The sequence below is a fragment of the Amblyraja radiata genome, chromosome 10 (assembly GCF_010909765.2).
Source record: "Amblyraja radiata isolate CabotCenter1 chromosome 10, sAmbRad1.1.pri, whole genome shotgun sequence".
In the NCBI taxonomy this organism is placed as follows: Eukaryota; Metazoa; Chordata; class Chondrichthyes; order Rajiformes; family Rajidae; genus Amblyraja; species Amblyraja radiata.
The window spans coordinates 57,218,252-57,237,898 of NC_045965.1; the positions used below are offsets into that span (position 1 = coordinate 57,218,252).

The 19,647-nt window shown below is 40.7% G+C and overlaps 1 protein-coding gene across 3 annotated transcripts in view; it reads right to left on the reverse strand.

Annotated features, from left to right (window-relative positions):
• Positions 1-6,836: 6,836 nt before the first annotated feature.
• Positions 6,837-19,647, reverse strand: part of mtf2 (metal response element binding transcription factor 2) — a 28,413-nt gene continuing 15,602 nt past the window's right edge. For 2 of the 3 annotated variants that reach the window (XM_033028937.1, XM_033028935.1), the window contains exons 7-15: positions 19,241-19,336; positions 18,168-18,236; positions 17,533-17,656; positions 15,815-15,882; positions 14,942-15,124; positions 13,968-14,079; positions 11,069-11,160; positions 8,359-8,466; positions 6,837-7,825 (exon numbers count right to left, since the gene is read on the reverse strand). In XM_033028937.1, the coding sequence (XP_032884828.1) occupies positions 7,477-7,825; positions 8,359-8,466; positions 11,069-11,160; positions 13,968-14,079; positions 14,942-15,124; positions 15,815-15,882; positions 17,533-17,656; positions 18,168-18,236; positions 19,241-19,336 (1,201 nt within the window). In that variant the 3' untranslated portion in view covers positions 6,837-7,476. The remainder of the gene's footprint in view (positions 7,826-8,358; positions 8,467-11,068; positions 11,161-13,967; positions 14,080-14,941; positions 15,125-15,814; positions 15,883-17,532; positions 17,657-18,167; positions 18,237-19,240; positions 19,337-19,647) is intronic. The other variant, XM_033028936.1, reaches the window with a different exon arrangement.

A 19,647-nucleotide genomic window follows, 5' to 3' on the forward strand; every position in this document is an offset into this window, starting at 1 on the left:
ATGCATATATAGAGAAGAAAAAAAGAGAAACAAGGCAAGAGTCAGACTTCCATCATTGTCCTGCACAAATAAATCAATCAACCTTACCCTTTGACTATAGAAACAAGATGAAAATAATTCACATATTCATTCGTATATGGTTCAATGAAATTAAGATATGGAAACAGGCCCTTCAGCCCACCAAGTCCACACCGACCAGCAATCTATCATACACAAGTTCCATCCTACACGCCAGGGACAATTTACAGAAGCCAATTAACCTACAAACCTGCACTTCTTTCGGACGTGGGAGAAACCGAAATATCCAGAGAAAACCCATGTGGTAGTAAGGCAGCAACTCTACCACTGCGCCACCGTTCCACCCCATTAAATTGTTTTTTTTCTGTAATATATTTATTATGGTGTCATGTCAATAAAGATGAACACATGATTCTGATTTGTTCCCTTAGTTGGATAACACACATCTCCAGTCATTGTGTTTTATGGCTGGTTTTAAACCTCTTCAGTCTGAAGGTCTCGACCCAAAACATCACCCATTCTTTCTCTCTCTCGAGAGAAGCTGCCTGTCCCGAGTGTCTATCTTCAGTTTAAACCAGCATCTGCAGTTCCTTCCCTCACTCTTTGTTAAGCGAACCATGTCCTATTCTCATAATATTATTCACCTCAACTAAGTTTTTTCTTCACCTCCGTTGCTGCAGAGAATACAATCCCAGTTATCAAATCTTTCTTCAAAGTGAAAAAAAAAATTCCAGCCCTGCGAACATCTTCAGAAATCGCCCCTGGATCCTCTCCAGAGCAATTGCACCCTTTCTACAATGTGTCATAGACTTACAGCATGGAAACAGGCCCTTCATGCCAACTTGTTCATGCAGGTCAAGGTGCCTGCATGAAAATCTAAACTAGTCCCATTTATCTGCATTTGGCCCATATCCCTTTAAACCTTGTGTGTGCCAGTGCGTGTGTGAGAGTGTATGTCAGTGAAGTGGCGACAACATCCGGAGTGAGCAGAGATCTCTCTACCCCCCCCCCCCACCCCGTCTCTTCCCCCTGCCCCCCCCCCCCAGGATTGCGGGCCCGCCCAGGTGGTCTGAGTCCAGCTGGGGTCCAGGGGAGGTGAGGGTCAGTGACCCGGGGGTCGTGCATCGGAGCGGAGCCGTAGCACGAGATTCATCCCCGCAGCTCCATAGGCGGCACCGACGCCCCCACTCACCCGGTCCACTCCTGGCTCCGGGCCGGGGTTTAAAACTCCATGGGGTGTGGACAGAGCGGCCGACGGACACAGAGCCACCGGAGGTGAGGGTGGGAGGTGTGAGCAGTGCCTCGGGTGGGTGGGGGGGGGGTCGGTGCTAGGACCACCGCCGTGTCTCACCTATCACACCATCTGCACGGGAGAAACAAAACTACTTTTTATTTCCCCAAATCATCCCACGGGCCAGTAGTTTGACAGCCCTGCACTAAACCAATACCAATCACGTATCCCAGGAAAAAGACTACATTCACCTTATATATTCCCCCTCATGGTTTTTACTCACCTCTAAAACAATTTTTGCTTTATTTTGAACTTCCAACATCTGCAGATTTGAGCGTGAGAAATTTGTGATCAGCGTGAGAGCGTGAGAATTTTGTGAAATGCGTGACTCCCACGCTCAATGCGTGAGAGTTGACAGCCCTGATTTACCTATAATCAATCTGCCTCAAAAGAAAACAAAATCATTTCTGAAACCCAACAACTCAGTAATCCAGAGAAAGCTTGTCCATTTACAATCTCCTGGAAATCTCCCAAAATCATTTCCAGGGTTTATTTGTTTGCTCCAGTTGTATGGGTGTTTGAACTCCTGAAGTTAGTGTCACTATAAATACACAAAATATCAATGATTTGGATAAGAATATACACGGCAAGATCAGCAAGTTTGCAGATGATACAAAAGTGAGTGGTTTTGGAGATAGTGAAGATGGTTGTGAAAAATTGCAGCAGGATCTTGATCAAATGGCCAGGTGGGCTGAGGAATGGTTGATGGAATTTAATATAGCAAAATGTGAGGTGTTGCACTTTGGGAAGTCTAACATGGGCAGGTCCTGCAGAGGGATTTAGGAGTGCAGGTGCATGGCTCCTTGAAGGTGGAGTCGCAGGTAAATAGGGTGGTCAAAAAGACGTTTGGCACTTTGGGCTTCATCAGTCAGAGTTTTGAGTATAGAAGTTGGGAGGTCATGTTGCAGTTGTATAAGACGTTGGTGAAGCCGCGATGTGTTCCGTCCTGGGCATCATGTCATAGGAAAGATGTCAAGCTGGAAAGGGTACAGAGAACATTTACAAGAATGTTGCCAGGGCTAGAGGATCTGAGTTATAGGAGGTTGAGTAGGCTGGGACTCTTGGAGCGCAGGAAGGATGAGGGGTGATTTATTGAGGTGTATAAAATCATGAGGGGTAACGTTTTTCACACAAAGGGTGGTGGGTTTATGGAACAAGCTGTCAGAAGAGGTAGTTGAGGCTGGGACTATCCCAGCATTTAATAAACAGTTTAACAGGTATATGGATGGGACAGGTTTGGAGGGATCTGGACCAGACGTGGGCAGGTGGGTTCTTCTTGGTTCTTGGTTTCTTGGTCCTCCAAATGGAATTTAAACTGGAGGTGGTGAAGGGAGGGCTTAAGCCAGAAAGGTTTATTGGGACTGGGGTAGCTGAGACAAGTTGGGCCGAAGGGCCTGTTTCCACACTGTATCACTCTTATCACCTGCCTTTATTTATTCCCAACGAACTCGGGCCGGGAGGGGAGTGAAAGTTAGGCCAAAATCACCACTCCATCTTGAAAAAAAAACTTACAGAGGCGGTTCATTACCTTCAGCACAGCAAGTGACTTATCATGGAGCGGGAGGGAAGCCAGTGATACACTCACACATGGGGCCGGGGCCGGGCAGGCGGCGTCCTGTAGCCGCCATCTCGTCGCTCGGGTCGGTGTCGGTGCTGGCGCCGGAGGGGCCGTTTTGAACTCGGCGCCGAGTAGCTTCTGATTGACCAGTGAGAACCAACAGTGAGCTCGGCCCCCGTACCCGCCTCCAGCGGCCACAATCGCGCGTTTTCATTACGTGCGGGCGGCCGTTAAACAGACGGGGGGGGGGGGGGGGGGGGGGAGACAGAGCGGGGCGGGGGGAGGAGAGAGGGGGGGGGAGGGGTGAGAGACAGATGGGGGGGAAGAGAGGGGGAGGATGGGGGGTGGGGAGGGAGACAATAGGTGCAGGAGTAGGCCATTCGGCCCTTCGAGCCAGCACCGCCATTCAATGTGGTCATGGCTGATCATCCCCAATCAGTACCCCGTTCCTGCCTTCTCCCCATATCCCGACTGCTATTTTTAAGAGCCCTATCTAGCTCTCTCTTGAAAGCATCCAGAGAACCTGCCTCCACCGCCCTCTGAGGCAGAGAATTCCACAGACTCACCACTATCTGTGAGAAAAAGTGTTTCTTCGTCTCTGTTCTAAATGGCTTATTCCTTATTCTTAAACTGTGGCCCCTGGTTCTGGTCTCCCCCAACATCGGGAACATGTTTCCTGCCTCTAACCTGTCCAAACCCTTAACAATCTTATATGTTTCAATGAGATACCCTCTCATCCTTCTAAACTCCAGAGTGTACAAGTCCAGCTGCTCCATTCTCTCAGCATATGAGTCCCGCCATCCCGGGAATTAACCTTGTAAACCTACGCTGCACTCCCTCAATAGCAAGAATGTCCTTCCTCACACAATACTCCAGGTGTGATCTCACTAGGGCTCTGTACAACTGCAGGACTTCTTTGCTCCTATATTCGATTCCTCTTGATATAAAGGCCAAAATGCCATTCGCTTTCTTCACTGCCTGCTGTACTTGCATGCTTACTTTCATAGACTGATGTGCAAGGAGCCCCCAGATCCAGTTGTACTTCCCCTTTTCCCAATTTGACGCCATTTAGATAGTAATCTGCCTTCCTGTTTTTGCTACCAAAGTGGATAACCTCACATTTATCCGCATTAAACTTAATCTGCCATGCATCTGCCCACTCCCTCAACCTGTCCAAGTCACCCTGCATTCTCATAGCATCCTCCTCACAGTTCACACTGCCACCCAGCTTTGTGTCATCTGCAAATTTGCTAATGTTACTTTGAATCCCTTCATCCAAATCATTGATGTATATTGTAAATAGCTGCAGCCCCACTAGTCACTGCCTGCCATTCTGAAAGGGTCCCGTTAATCCCTACTGTTTCCTGTCTGCCAACCATTTCTCTATCCATGTCAGCACTCTACCCCCAATACCATGTGCCCTAATTTTGCCCACTAATCTCCTATGTGGGACCTTATCAAATGCTTTCTGAAAGTCCAGGGGGAGGATGGGTGGAGAGGGCGGTGAGAGAGGGGGCGAAAAGAGGAAAGGGGCATCTCATCGCCAGGTAATGCTGCTGCCGGGGCAAAACTTTTTGTCTATGCAGCTTGCAAGTTGCTAAACCTAGCCGTAATGTAACTAGTCAATATGCTCTTTACACATGTAGAATAAGCGAGTTTCGTATTTCAATTGCGCATGCCCTGGTCATAGGTCACTCGAGATAGACATTCTCGGCAGCTGATCTGCTGCGTGTGTACAGACCTGCGTTTCATCTGTAGTCAGGATCAAACCAGAGTCTCCGGTGCTGCAAGCACTGTTGAATTGCTACTGGGACCATCCCTGTACAATCCCGAGTGTCCCATCCCTGTCCGGGGCGATCGGAGATGTCTGGGCTGACCCTGGACTTAAGGGACACTGACCCGGAGCATTGGCGGCCCCAGGCTGACAGCCAGCACGGAGAAGCGCTAACTCCAGCTCAATTCTGCTCCAACTCCCGAGGAACCCGTTCCCTAACAGGACGGGGACCGTCAGCTGCACCTCTCGCCTTATCCAGTGGCTGTCGGTTAACCCCCTCGGTGCCGTTGAAAGCCGAACACCAGTCATCAACGGGGGTACACACAAAATGCTGCGTAACTTAGCGGGTCAGGCAACATCTCTGGAGAAGGGTCTCGACCCGAAACGTCACCTACTCCCTTTCGCCATAGATGCTGGAGAAACGATACCCATCGTTGTAACAGAAAATTGGATTTATTGTCAGCTAAGTTAGACTTGTGCATAACCATTTTATTCTGTAATCAAGACCTAGTGTGTTACCTAATTAAGTATTTCTGTAATCAAGACCTAGTTTTATTTTAAATCAAGTTTGTGTAATCTTGTCACCTGAAAAATGTAAAAGCCGTACCAAAGGCACACTGGAGATGAGCTTTGATTGGTCTCCCTGGTATGCACCAGTTTTAATAAATCACCCATTACTTCGAATGCCAACTCTGCATGACCTTTCCATTTGCTCCTACAATGACATTTGCTAACATTAAGTTGTCTTGACACCATGTTTCTAAGCTCTATCTTCTTCCTGTAAACAGTATATTGCACCACAATCTTGCATTAATCAGCTGTTGTATTATTGTTGTATCATTACTGTTTACTACGAGCTTTGTGTAAACATGAGATTTCACTGCACAGTTGTATACATTATAATAAACTAACCTGAATCTATACAATGCCACAGGAAGCTCATTAACTGTACATGCATAAATATTCACAATGTAACTTGCTATTCCTCATTTCATGTCAGTTTACTGTTACAACTTCCTTTGAAAATATTTGGAAAAGAGACTAGTGTAAACAATTTTCTGAAATTAGTTTGAATGCTCGAGCAGTTAGACAATCTAACATCCCTACAGTATTAGCAGTGTTTAACACATTTCAGACGAGCACATGTAACCTTAAGTTTTTGCAAGATTCTTAACAGTTTGCCTTTTTATTGGTTGCATGTATTTATAACTTAAATTCAACCCAATTAAAGACATTAATTTTGCTTCTTTTGGTCTTGGTCCAAAGTGTTACTGTACACATAGTTCCAGGAATACATGTAGCTCTAATAAGCTGTCCTAATTTAAGTACAACACTGGCAACCATCCAATAGCGTGCAAAGTTCAATCTGGTCGATTGTTACCCTATCAGACTGCTCCAAAACAACTGTTGAGTGACAGAAGTCTTGAACATTTGTGATTATACAGATCTCAATTTGTTAAGAGAGTTACCAAAACCCTAGAGTAATTTTCCATCAACACGAATGAGCCAAAACTCCACGGTGGAAACTTCTGGTGGAGCCAGAGGCTAACTTATATTCGTAAAGGCTAATCTTTGCACACAAGAGTTATAAAAATTGAGAATTAATCAAATAAGCTTGCCTCGAGAAACAGCCACATGAAATTTATCACACCTTCCCTACCTGCCTACGCAAAATTTGTCAATATTGTCAATTTTTTGAACATTAATCAAATTAATATGTTTAACCTAGGCTGCACTATATTCCTTGCTCCAAATCTGCAATCATTCATCACTTCTTCACATTCACAAATGACCTTAAAGCAAAATCCTACAGTCCATTAGAACACCATAGATAATACCCACATCAGATCAAGTCAAAACTTCATAATGTAGATTAAGACAGCATTTACTCTTCATTCTGACCAGGTTAAAAATTTTCGGACTGTGAATTTGGGGGTATTTCACCAAACATCACCAAGAACCTCTATATTACCATGGGAAAGAACTTCCTATACATCTCAGTAGACCCAAAATGTACTGGGAAATTGTCAACGGCCACCTTTGCCATATAGCAAGGTTTTTACAAGACATATGAAAACAAATGAAGTTTTCTTTATAGAATAGGTGGAAAGAAGAGAAAATAATTGAAGAGGGGAAAAGAGTAGAACGCGATACGAATAAACAAGGTTCAAAGTAAATGCTATGAATATAGTTACTCATTTCTGCTCAACATGTAGATTTAATATTTTATTCTTTGGCTAAACATGCCCATTTCAAATCTTAAAAACAAATAGAAATAACGGATTTGCTTACACTAGCATCATAAAAAAATTGCCAGTTTAAAAACAATCCAAGGTAACATTTCAGAAATTCCAGAGGTATCAATGTGATCATCAAGATACAGCAAGTTGCCAGGTACAGTACTGCTACATCAAAAGGCAATACTCTGTTCACCCTGTGAATTCAACACACTTAAAAAATCTCCCAACATCTAACAGTACTACAGACAATATTAAAAAGCTACATTACTTCATTTTGGTACAGACAAACCTACAGATTAATCCCTGCAGGCATAGTTTAAGTACACAGTTGTAAGCAGTAGCACCAAAATTCTTAGATCAAGCCTGAGTGGAAAAGTCACTAAAATATTGCAAATGGTTCCTGAAATTTTTGAAAATTATGGCTAATTAACATTTACACTCAATTACCCACTCCCAGGGGTTAAACCTCAGTTGCATAGGAATAAAGTTTACTAGAAATACAAAGGAGAGACTCAGAATCACCTTTTGGTTTATCTGAAACTCATCTTTAAAGGTTCAAGTGTTCACAAGATGAAACAAACTTGATTAGAAAGAATCAAGATGCAGTTATTCCTTCCCATTCCACCAGGTATTGAACTTTGCCATCCAGAGTCACACGACGAGCTAAGATTCGATACTTTTCACCGCAGGCAAGTCTACCAGCAGCACCAAAATAGTTGGTGATTGAGGACTTTAAATGATTCAGGTGCATATCCCGATCTTCAATGATTTCGGTATCAAGTCCGTCATACTGGCAATCATCCTTTTCATCAGCATCATTCCCACTTTCTGACGTCTGCGTCTGAAAGGTTCTTGCAGAAGTGCGGCCACGTCTTTTTTTCAAGCGTTGCAAAGTCAATGGCCAAGATCTACCAGTGCGAGTTCTCCTTCTTGGACCAGAAAGACTAAAAAATGTTAAAACAGTCAAAAACACAAATTTCTTAAAAAAGAATAAGCATTTAAAACTGCAACATTACTTGCAATATTAGCAATACCAGAGGGCATAAACGCAAGTAATCTTAAGATTCTGTACCTATTTAGTAAAAAATTCCTAGGTAACTAAATTAGAGTGGAGAAATTAGGTTAAGCTCAATGCCATCTACAATTTTGATCAAAAGCAATGTTTAAAATCTTAACATCACAAATGCCTTTGTTTTCAGGTTGCATGGAATGTCGCAAAACACACAGATGTCCATGAAATCAAGTGTTTCTATGACTAAAAATTAGCACAATCCCACTTCCACCGCACCTCAAAATGAATATTACTGATGTTAACAAACAACACAGTTTTAGCGATCAATTCCACTCAAATTTATTGTGGGCAAAAAAATTATAATCCTGTGCTGTAAAGTACTATTCTAAATCCCAATCTCATCTATTGGTTTCTTTGGATTAGGGAGAGTAATCCAACATCTTTATTTCAGAAAATAATACTCACCCGGACTGTCTAGACAGACTAGTTGAGGTAGTTTCTGTGGTACTAGCTGCACCAGTGGATTCTACATCAGAGGTATTAGAAGACTGTGCCGTTTGCTCAACAAGTCTCCTGTCATAAAATAAATTTTAAATAATTTCATATTCAAGAGCAATGTAATTAAACAAACTAGAATCTTACATTTAAAAAGCAATTAGGGACCTAGACTCAAACTGACTAAGGAAGCTTGGGAAATTAAGACATGGTTGTAGTTAAGAAAAGGGAAATGTTTGAAAAATGTCCAATTCATAAATGCATATGCAATTAGAGAAGTTAGATAAAATATTAGATGCCAAGCGGTGGCTGAACAGGCAGCATTCTTAATTTAAAATCATAAGGTTTGAAGTTTGTTCTACCCAGGAGATAACAGGCTGATATTTAAATGTTATTCTAAAAGAATGTAGTTCTGTCTTGGATGTAGAATTTGAGCCAGGTCTGAAGATAGTTTGGGCCATACAACAGTATTTCAAAGAGAAGCGAATAAATTAACCATCTTGGGCAAATTTCATCTGAAATAAACAATAGGAAACCAAATCATCTGATCACAAATATACTGCTGCTTGTAGGAACTTGCTGTATTGAAGATGGTTGCATTGATCAAGATTGATTTTTAAATTAAAGGATAATCCAGGATTGATATTAAAAACAGTAGGTAATTAGGCACAAAATGGCTGCAAGAGCAAAGGTTTTCTTGATACAAAACATAACTGTTCAAAAATGCAGAGTGGAGGTGAGCAAAGCAGTGAAGATGCGGTGGGAGAAACTTGTGAAATTAATTAGAAAATTAACTGGTCATACTTTTTATATGAAGTGCTTAATTAGCAAGAAACTCAGGGAACGCAACATTTATATTTTGGGGCAACTGATGCAACACGCCTTTGGACAAGATTGAGTCTCAATTAATCAGGATTAATGCAAACATGGATTAAGGGGGGGGGGGGGGGGGGGAGAAGAACCACACCTGAAGCGGTATAATGCAACCAATTTAGCACTACAGATATTTATTGTTAATATCGATGACAATGGCATATATTCAAGTTTGCTGATAAATGTCATAAATTAAGCAAACCTGAAAGGGACAGTAAAAAAATGTAATAACAAGAAACTGTAGGTGCTGGTTTACCAAAGAAAGACAAAATGCTGGAGTAACAGCGTGTCAGGCAGTATCTCTCGAGAACATGGATGGGCAACATGGAAGGGACCCTTCTTCAAACTGAATGCAAGGGGGGGGTGGGTGGTCAGGTGTAAAAGAAAGCTGGAAGAGAGACGGGACAGTATAGATCATAGCCTTTAATAGGTGAACACAGGTGAGGGTTTTTTCCTAATAGGCTGATTGTTGTACAAAGGCCAGAGATGAAAAAAAGGCCTGAGCTCAAAAGAATAAAGAGATGCGAATTGTGAAACTCGAGGATAGGAAAGTTGTGAATTGTGTAGCCGGTGGCAGGGATGGAGGGGGAAGGGACAAACAGTGCAAGGTAAGGTAATGTAGACGGGATAAGGAAATTATATAGAATATGACGTGTGAAATTATCCACTGCTATGGAATAAAATTAATTCAGGAAATTTTATTGAATTTGAGAATAATTCTGACCTCCCAGAACAAGAATATCAATGTATATCAAGCAAGTAGGCTAGAGGGGAAGATGGATAGTTATACAGAGCAGATGTTGCTGCAATGCTATAGCACATTGAAAGACACCAGGAACAGAGGTCACATTACCCAAACAAGTGACTTAAGGGGGATTTAATGATGGGGGGGGGGGGAAGTGGAGAAGGGGGAGGAAGGGAGTCAGTCTCCGTCTACCCCAAGACAGAAGGAGGAATTGTACAGTTTGATGGCCACAGGGAAAAAGGATCTCCTGTGGCGTATTAACAAACATGTATATAATTGAGATGAGAGGGGCATTGTTAAGGAAATGATTGACAAATTAGATAATTCCTTAGTGTTTTAGGGAAGAGCTGATTTACTAACAAGTTCCCAAAGAACCTAACAGGGCAGTAGAAATTTCCTTTGGCTGGAGTGCTTTGGAATAAAAGCAAGTCTGAAGATAGAAAAATCAACCTTCTAGAACTGCCTAGAGTAAAATTATGATGAAGAGCTTTGTCAATCTTTGGAATTCCCTACCCTTCAGAGCCATAGTTTCTCAGTCAAGGTAGTAATATATTTTAGCATTCTACAGGATTTAAAATTTGTGCGCAAAGTAGAATGTCTACTCAATTGTATATTCAAGTTTTTGCTAAAACAAAGGGAAGCACAATGTCACAGCTTTTGAGCTCTTGCCTCAGCCAGGAGACGTAGGTTCGAGCCCGACCTCGGGTGCTGTCTGTGTGGAGTTTTCACGTTCACCCTGGGACTGCATGAGTTTCTTCCAGGCGCTCTGGTTTCTTTCCAGAGCCAAAAAATATGCGGGGTTGTAGGTTAATTGGACTCTTAAATGCCCCAAGTGTGTGGGTGGTGAATGCAAAAATGGGATTACAGAACATGTGTGAACAGATAATCAATGGTCAACATGGACTCTGTGAGCCAATTCCCATGCTGTACCCCTATACTAAACATTACATTTTTGTTGAAAAGGGTCACTGATAAAAGTCCACAAAAACCATGGTGAATTCAGTTCAAAATAATTTTTGGCATTATTTCAAAAAGTTATTTTGCACAGAACCTAAAAAATACCTTTTGGGACCAGGAAGATCCAAGGCAAGTGAATCCAACATTGCAGATTGGTCCTGAAAATCACAGTGGCTTTGGTTACTTTTCTCACTTTCCTGGAAGTGAAGAAACAGTGCTGGATCAAAATGGCTATTAAACAACTGGATTTCAAGTTCAACTGTAAACGTGCATCATTATCTGCCTTGCTCTTCACTAACACACAGCTCATTGAAGTGCAAATCCATGAACAGTCCGTGCAGTCATTAATACCATTAAGATGTTGATTGGAATCAAATTCAATGAGCTATAATGAGCTAAGGCAGTTCCCCAAATGTTTAGTCTGCTTAACTATATCTAGCAAAAAAAAACCAAAAAAAAACAGCATTACAACTTTACTCCAATTTTTTTCTTCTGGGATTCCAGTTGTACATTGTTTACCTGATCCTGCTCACTTGCCTTAAGTTACCAGTTAGAGAAATTACTCTTAATTTTAAAGTATTATAATTCTTTATGTACCAAAATAGTATGTAGCAGGCCAGGTTTCAATGATTGACGGTAAGGAATGACTATCTATCTATCTATCTATTATTATCTATTATATCTATAAAACTCTCGTGCCATCCGACCGGCTGCCGTCCGTCCGGCTGCCTGTCTGCCTTTTGATTCGTTGACTTTCTGCCTTTTGATTTGTTGACGGCTGCTCCTTCCTATCAGCTTCCAACACACTTCGAAACAGCTTCCAACACACTTCGAAACAAACTTGCAAGACAGGAACACTCTGAACCTTTCACTGCTGCAGCAGGCAGGGGAGGTGCAATTGGATTTTTTTGCAGGGGAGTGCTGGAATCTTACATTTGGGGACGGCTTCAGTTCCATTGGAGGAGACGAGTGCATGGTCGAATATTGGGTTGGGGGATCACACCATTGGGGGAGCAGACCCAACGGGTCTGCACTTGGTCTAGTTAATATTCTGCACTTGGTCTAGTTAATATATAAAACTCTCGTGCCATCCGACCGGCTGCCTTTTGATTAGTTGACTTTCTGCCTTTTGATTTGTTGACGGCTGCTCCTTCCTATCAGCTTCCAACACACTTCGAAACAAACTTGCAAGACAGGAACACTCTGAACTTTTCACTGCTGCAGCAGGCAGGGGAGGTGCAATTGGATTTTTTTAAATCCACTGCTGAGGGAGGCAGGGGAGTGCTGGAATCTTACATTTGGGGACGGCTTCAGTTCCATTGGAGGAGACAGGTGCATGGTGGAATATTGGGTTTGGGTATCACACCATTGGGAGAGCAGACCCAACGGGTCTGCACTTGGTCTAGTATACTATTAAAACTCTGTGCCTGCCGCCTGCCGCCTGGCTGGCTGCCTGTCTGCCTTTTGATTCGTTCCCAATACTCGCAGATGTCCAATCGGAATGGCCGATGCTCGCAGATGTCCAATCGGAATGGCCGATGCTCGCAGATGTCCAATCGGAATCTGCCGGCTGCATTTCTTCCTTTGATTCATTGCCACGCCGAATCCAGACGCTCAATCTCCGACATTATTTCCATTTCGCTAGAGATTTCGCTTTTCTTTCTAAGTATCCGCTCCGCATTATATTTCGTCCTCTTTAAGTACACGTTTTTAATCAAATCCTTCTCCCCCCCCCCCCCCCCCACTCACTCATGTTGTCGCCTCCTGCTGGCCAGCGACCATAAAGGCTGCTGGCGCCCGCATCTCAACCTCAAGAGACGCCATTTAAAAACGCCCTTTCAGGAACGGCTTTACTTCGACGACCACGTCTCCCGTGGGGGCTACGGGTAGGGAACGGCTGCGTTGGGGCATTATACTTTTAAAACTCTGTGTGTGGGGGTGCTTGGTGTGTGTGATGCCGCCCCGCCACCCCTCCGCAATCGCACGTTGGGGAAACTGACCCGACTTCGAGGACCACGTCGAACCGTGGGGGCTACAGGTAGGGAACGGCTGCGTTGGGGGAGCAGACCCAACGGGTCTGCCATTGGTCTAGTAACTTTTACATTCAAAATCTACATCTTTGTAGTTAATGTACAACCCACATGATTTTATATGCTTTTCAAACTAAATATTATAAATGTTATGTAATTTCAAAATAAAATTTTCATTCAACATTTCCAGCTGCAACTGGTTTAGAAATGTAAGGATTCTAATATAGAAACATAGAAAATAGGTGCAGGAGTAGGCCATTCGGCCCTTCGAGCCTGCACCGCCATTCAATATGATCATGGCTGATCATCCAACTCAGTATCCTGTACCTGCCTTCTCTCCATACCCCCTGATCCCTTTAGCCACAAGGGCCACATCTAACTCCCTCTTAAATATAGCCAATGAACTGGCCTCAACTACCTTCTGTGGCAGAGAGTTCCAGAGATTCACCAATATGCCAGTTAACCAGAAACGGATTAGCAATGAACCTCAACTGGTTTAAAGCGCAGTTTTCAGGTATTTTATACTTACTATAAGAAAGTTCTATATTCACAGATGTTGATGAGTATTATTTCCAAACTATTTTTAAGAAATCTTCAAACCTAATCTTTACATCATTTTTTTAAAAACAAAATCAGCTCAGATAACTTTAACATAGTAGGAAAGATTTCCATTACGGAACTAAATTATATAGATTGCTTCTAAGTATCACATGTTTGTACTAATCTTAAACAAAAGTTCTCAGATTACCTACTCCTAATCTGTACACAGTGAGGCTAGCTAGAAATGCACATGCAGAGATCAATCAGTTCTACACTTGTGAGCCCCACAATCAAAATAATCTCAATTTGGGTGGTCATAAAAGATTTGCATGTGATGTCACTTTACTAAAGTGGTTTCCATCTCCGCAATTATATCTAGCAGTTTGAATGCATGCATCAAATTAGTGAAAAACATTAAGGACAAACATTCTTACCACAGTTGCTGGGTTAGAAAATCTCTTGACTTTCTTCAATTTTGTATATTGTTCAGAAGGTTCAACTGAAGACTTTTTGTTGCCTTTTTTCTCTATGCCATTATTTAATGGACTAATGAGAGAAAATACCTTGAGTAGTTAACATGAAAAAAATCAATGTATTTGCTTATTAATTTCAGTCTGCAACACCCAAGTTCTTCAGAGAAGGCAGGCGCAGCTGATCCAATAAGAAAGCAAAACTACTGATGTAATAAGTCTCCCAACAGATTTTCAGAACCGATAATCTATTCCCTAATTATTGCCAGTACCAGCTTTCATTTAGATTACAATTAGAAAAGCTCCAAAGACAAAAAGGATTTTTAGAAAATATTTGAAAACTACTGAGATTAGGTCCCATGTGATCACAAAAAAAAAGAGTCCGGACACATTTCTTATGAAAATGCTATTCATCTACACTTCCAGCACATTGTTTTCCCAGTATTTATTTTTCAGACTTTAATTTTACTTTCCTCTTGCGTGTCTCAAGACTTCTTGTTTTAATTTCCAATGTTCAGAAACAATTTCAGTCAGTGATTTTCTTTGCTATAATTATTAATGAACAAGCATTACAGGACCTGCATCTAAAGATCGACCATTCACCCAGAGTTACCATTCTGATCTGTGTCACAGATTAGACAACTTCCACAATTCATTTGACAGTATATCTAAAAGCATTGGTGAAGCTGTGCAGGGACTAATACCTTCAATTGTGTTAGAATGGGCTGTTAGAATGTCAACTAAAAAGATTTAACATTTTTTAAATAAAATGTCTTATCACTATTAAATTAATGTAGGGTCAGTCCCTTGTTTCACAGACATTATTCATGTGTATCAGAATGATCTCAATTAATACCGTTCCCAAAGACAGAAAAGGCAGTTTTTTGTTTTTTTTATAAAAAGGATCACAGGATAGTAATTATAGATAAGTGTTTTACCTTTTTGCAGCTGCAGGTAAGGGTGCAGATTTACTGGATTTCCTCCCTTTAATTTTAAATTCATGAGAAACTTCCTCAGTGCTTTCCTCGGTCTTCATTGCACCATTTGAAGGAATGGGAGGAACCCGAATTCGCAATCCAAACAAATGTTTCTTCTTCTTGATTTCTTTTCCAGACATAAACCTAAATAAATTATTGTCAGATGAAACATAAACAATGTTTGCGCTGCGTTGTAAAGCATCCATCCTCTTGGTGTACAAGGTATTGTGCGACATTTGTCTGTGGGGACCCCAATACACTTCCACAAGAAATGAGAGGAGTAAAGAGAACAGATGCTTGCGTTGGCAGGAATTAATAAGAATTTCCAAATCAGAAAATACCATGAGGCAATAAATTCTACCCAGCCACCATTTTATTCAATCTCAACCATGCCCAATTTCATTTTTCAAGGATGCTTCTAGAGATTAGAATTTGTTTGTGATTTTATATTTCAAAAAAAATTCCACTCACAGCTTCTAATAAATTACAGCATTAAACTAACAGTCCAAATGGTTCGAACTCATCCAGAAATAGTTTGTATAATTTACTCTCTCATTTGCCTGCGACTTGATTTATTGCAAATAGTTTTTTTTCCAAATGCTGTTGTAGACTTTGTAGAAACACACAGAATGCTGATATAAAACAAAGCAGCGTTATTGACTAGTGTGACAAACAGGGATAACAAATAACTTGAAAAAATCCTATTCTGACAGCTTTTTCAAATGCAGGGCAAAAACAGAAATTTAACAAATGAACAACATTTTCTCATCCCTATTCCCCAAACATAGGTAATGCTCTTAATGTAGGTTAGCGATATGTAGGAATTGCACTTACATGCACTTGTTCTCATTCAGGGCTTCAAGAACATAGTCGTATCGGTCAGATTTTAGGGTATCTGTAAGCTGCAAATAAAGAAAAGAGAAATTTAAAATTTCATGTTTTACTTTCACAACCCATCAAAACATTTACCAAATTAAATGTATTATGTATATTAACATATTGATTAATTACCATTTTCCAATATGTACCGAGGTTTTGTTCTTAAACCAAACACTTCATTTCTGAACATGGTCTTTAATGATTTATTTAACAATACTGCATTGTTACGGAGTTCAAGGATCATGGAGTATAAGTGCATTTTTCTCTGAAAGCAGCATCACAGGAAATAGGGTGGTGAAAGTTTTTGACACTTCGGCATTCATCAGTCAGGGAATTGAGTATAGAACGTGGAACAGTTGCAGTTGTACAAGGCATTGGTGAGGTCGCCTTAGGGATGTTGTATTTCATTTTGGTCCGTGCTATAAGATAGATGGAAATTAGAAGGCACAAATTTAAGGTGAGGGAGTAAATGTAATAGGAAAAACCAGAGGATGGTGGGTACATAGAACGAGCTGCCAGAGGAAGCAGTTGAGACAGGTACAATAATGGAATTTGAAAAACATTTGGCCAGGTACGTGGAATGGAAAGTTTATGATGGGTACAGGCCAAGCACAGGTAAATGGACTAGTCGAGATTAGGCATCTTAGTCGGCAAGGACAAGTAGGACTGAAGGGTCAGTTTCCATGCTGTATGATTTTATGTATTAGATGATTCATAAAATTCAATATAACTTTAGTACAATTAAATGAATCAAGTAAATCTCAGCACAATACAAAGTTCATTTTGAATGAGTGTTATTTCTAAAGTTTTGGTGTTGAATAGACAGCACCTAAATTTGAGAAGTTAGGATATCCTGGTGTCTTCCGGAATGGCCAACGCTAAAAGGTGTCATTACGTACAGACAAGTGGCACCGACAGCATTGCTGTTCCGAGAAACTGTTTCTGCCCTCCTAAGCAACAAGTGTTGGGCTTACTACTATACAGAAATCTCCAGGCTGGGTACAGCAATGCAGCTGTAAAGGGAGGGGGGGGGGGGGAAAGAGACCCTAGGATCCAAAAAGTCCATCAACACATGAAGCCGCTATTGCTAGACCCCAAAGGTGGCCCACACTCATTAAGATGGCCACGATGCAGACTTGAGCCCCACATTTCAGCACTGAACTGCCACATCTCTCATACTGGCTCAGCCAACATCAGCCCTCAGAGACAATCATCCACCACTGAATGTGTAAGAAGGAACTGCAGATGCTGGTTTAAACCGAAGATAGACACAAAGTCTGAAGCTGGGTCACAACCCAAAACGTCACCCATTCCTTCTCTCCAGGGATGCTGCCTTTCCTGCTGAGTTACTCCAGCTTTTTGTGTCTATCCACAACTGAATCATGTTCAATTTGTTGCTGGGGGAAGTCACATCAGCTCTCCCACATAGCAGCAAAGACGTTATACGTGGATCACCTTTTTTTAAAAGAACCATGGACATGTACCCAGGATTATTCTGACAAGAGGAGGGGCCAAGATAGTATAACATTCCATCTTCTGCAAGGTGATGCTAAGCAAGGAACTAGTGCATATTAAAATATTGCAGCACAAAGCACAACCAGCATTCTGTTTTTTTTTTTTTTAAACAATCACTAATCAATTGAAGTTAATTCTAAACTGTAACTGGGCCTTACCTCACCAGTTTGCAGTCTGTCCCAATTTTCATGAATGTAAGTCATCAATTCAAGCTCAGAATCAAAATACTTCTTTTTGTGAATAACACTTAGGTTATAAAGGCTTAAGTGTGCTATGTCAACCCTGGGAAGAAAAATTTAACATTAGCATCCAGGCACAAGCAATTATTTTTAATAGTTCTGAATATATTTATTTAGTTTACATTTGTTTTCTGACTGAAAACAATTACTGCACAAAGGGCCAAGAAAAATGAGGAAGCAGGGAATTACCAAGGTGATAAATTTGACCAATATTACTGGCTAAACTACAAACAAAATCTATTTAAAAAACAGATAATTCAGTTCATTATAAGCCACTGTTTATTGTTAACATGCTGTTTCTTTAAATAACATTTAATATTGGAAAATGTATTTTGAATTTGTAAAAATACAACGGAAAATAAATACATGGCACATATCTGATCAAAGTATGTCTTAACACAAACATCAATTTATTTTTGCTTATCTGAAACTAATCCTCCAAGAACAAAGGCATACTGATCAATGGTAGAGTCCATGAGCATTTTTAAAATATTTAATGTAAACCAGAAAGTAATACAATTTGTTTTTAAATGTTGGACAATGTAACAACATACCATCGTAACGGTAGACGTTTGAGGTATTCTGGTCCAGAATTGCAAACAGAACAAATAAATAAATAGAACCTGATGAATGAAAAAAAAGTCTTATTATCACATCCTTCACAATAACATTTTAGTATTTTCCCCAACCAGTCTGTGGATCTTCATTTTTCTTCTTCCTCCTTTTAAAAGCAGTGAGGTTACATTGTCATCTTCAATTTACATGGTCTGTTATGTAATTTGGAAGATGACAATGTACCCACTATTTGCATAGGTAGGTCTCCTAGTACCATGGGATGCAGGTTATCAGACTCCTGGGATTTATTGCTGACTATTTCCTGCATTAGTTCCATTTTATATCAGACTTTTAAACTTGAAAACCAAACTCAATGTTAGACAACTGTCCAACGTAATGGAAAAAGTTCAAAGTAACACTCCCAAAACAATGCAGTCTGAAAAAGAGCTCTGACATGAAATGACACCTAGATTCTCAGAGATGCTGCCTGACCTGCTAAATTACTCCAGCATTGTCTATTTTTCTCAAATTAACACAGCCTGCAATCAAACCTACATCTAAAATAGATTTTTATTTGTATGATACAGGTAACGTTCCTATTTTTTCCTTAGAACATTAATTTAATTTGCCATTTAAATATAGAGTTCAAGGTTTTCTAAGGCCTCTCATTATCCTCCATTTACCCTCAATGCAGCATAGGTTCCAGGCATTGAAGTAATTAAATATACAAGTAGCTATTAGTAAATATGAAAGACACTAAATTAAAAATAATTTGCTTAGAATTAAAGATGGATACTTGAACCCATTTTTTGTCCTCTAATTAAAGGAGAGCCAGCCTTTTCAGATTTTGCTTGAATAACAAAAATATCTTAATTTATGTGCCCATAATACTATGAAGTTTGTGCCAAAGTGAAGTGGTTTTCAGTTTGCCTATGTCTCAAAAAGTATGCAAATTATAGCAATTGAATGTTAGTAGTCACCTGGATGAAATGAGCATGCATTTCGTGCCATTACAGTCCTGTCAAAAGTTCACCGTTCAGAGTTAAAATTAAACAGTAACATTAGGCATCACCTGTCTCCATAAAGCATGGGCTTCTGCAAGCATTGTATACAGGCTTCGTGGAACCACTGTTTACACCTCCAACATTGCAGCATTTTCAGGTACCAACTTAAATAAAAAAAAATCAGAATCAGGCATCAGTGTAATTTAAACATTTACCACAATGAAAATATCTTCACCATGAATAAAGGTTATTTTACATTGAAAGAACATTTTTAAAAGAATGTTCTTGTTAAAACACTGATGAATAAGTTTCACACTTTTTCACACCTGTTTCACACTTCGAAAATAAATTTGTCCAAATAGGCTGTGCGCCGAGGAGCTTTTTCCATTCAAGTTTGTGACCCAACTCACGGAACTACCTGAATTTTTAACATATTGTGTAAAAATATTATATCAATCATACCTGAAACTAGTCA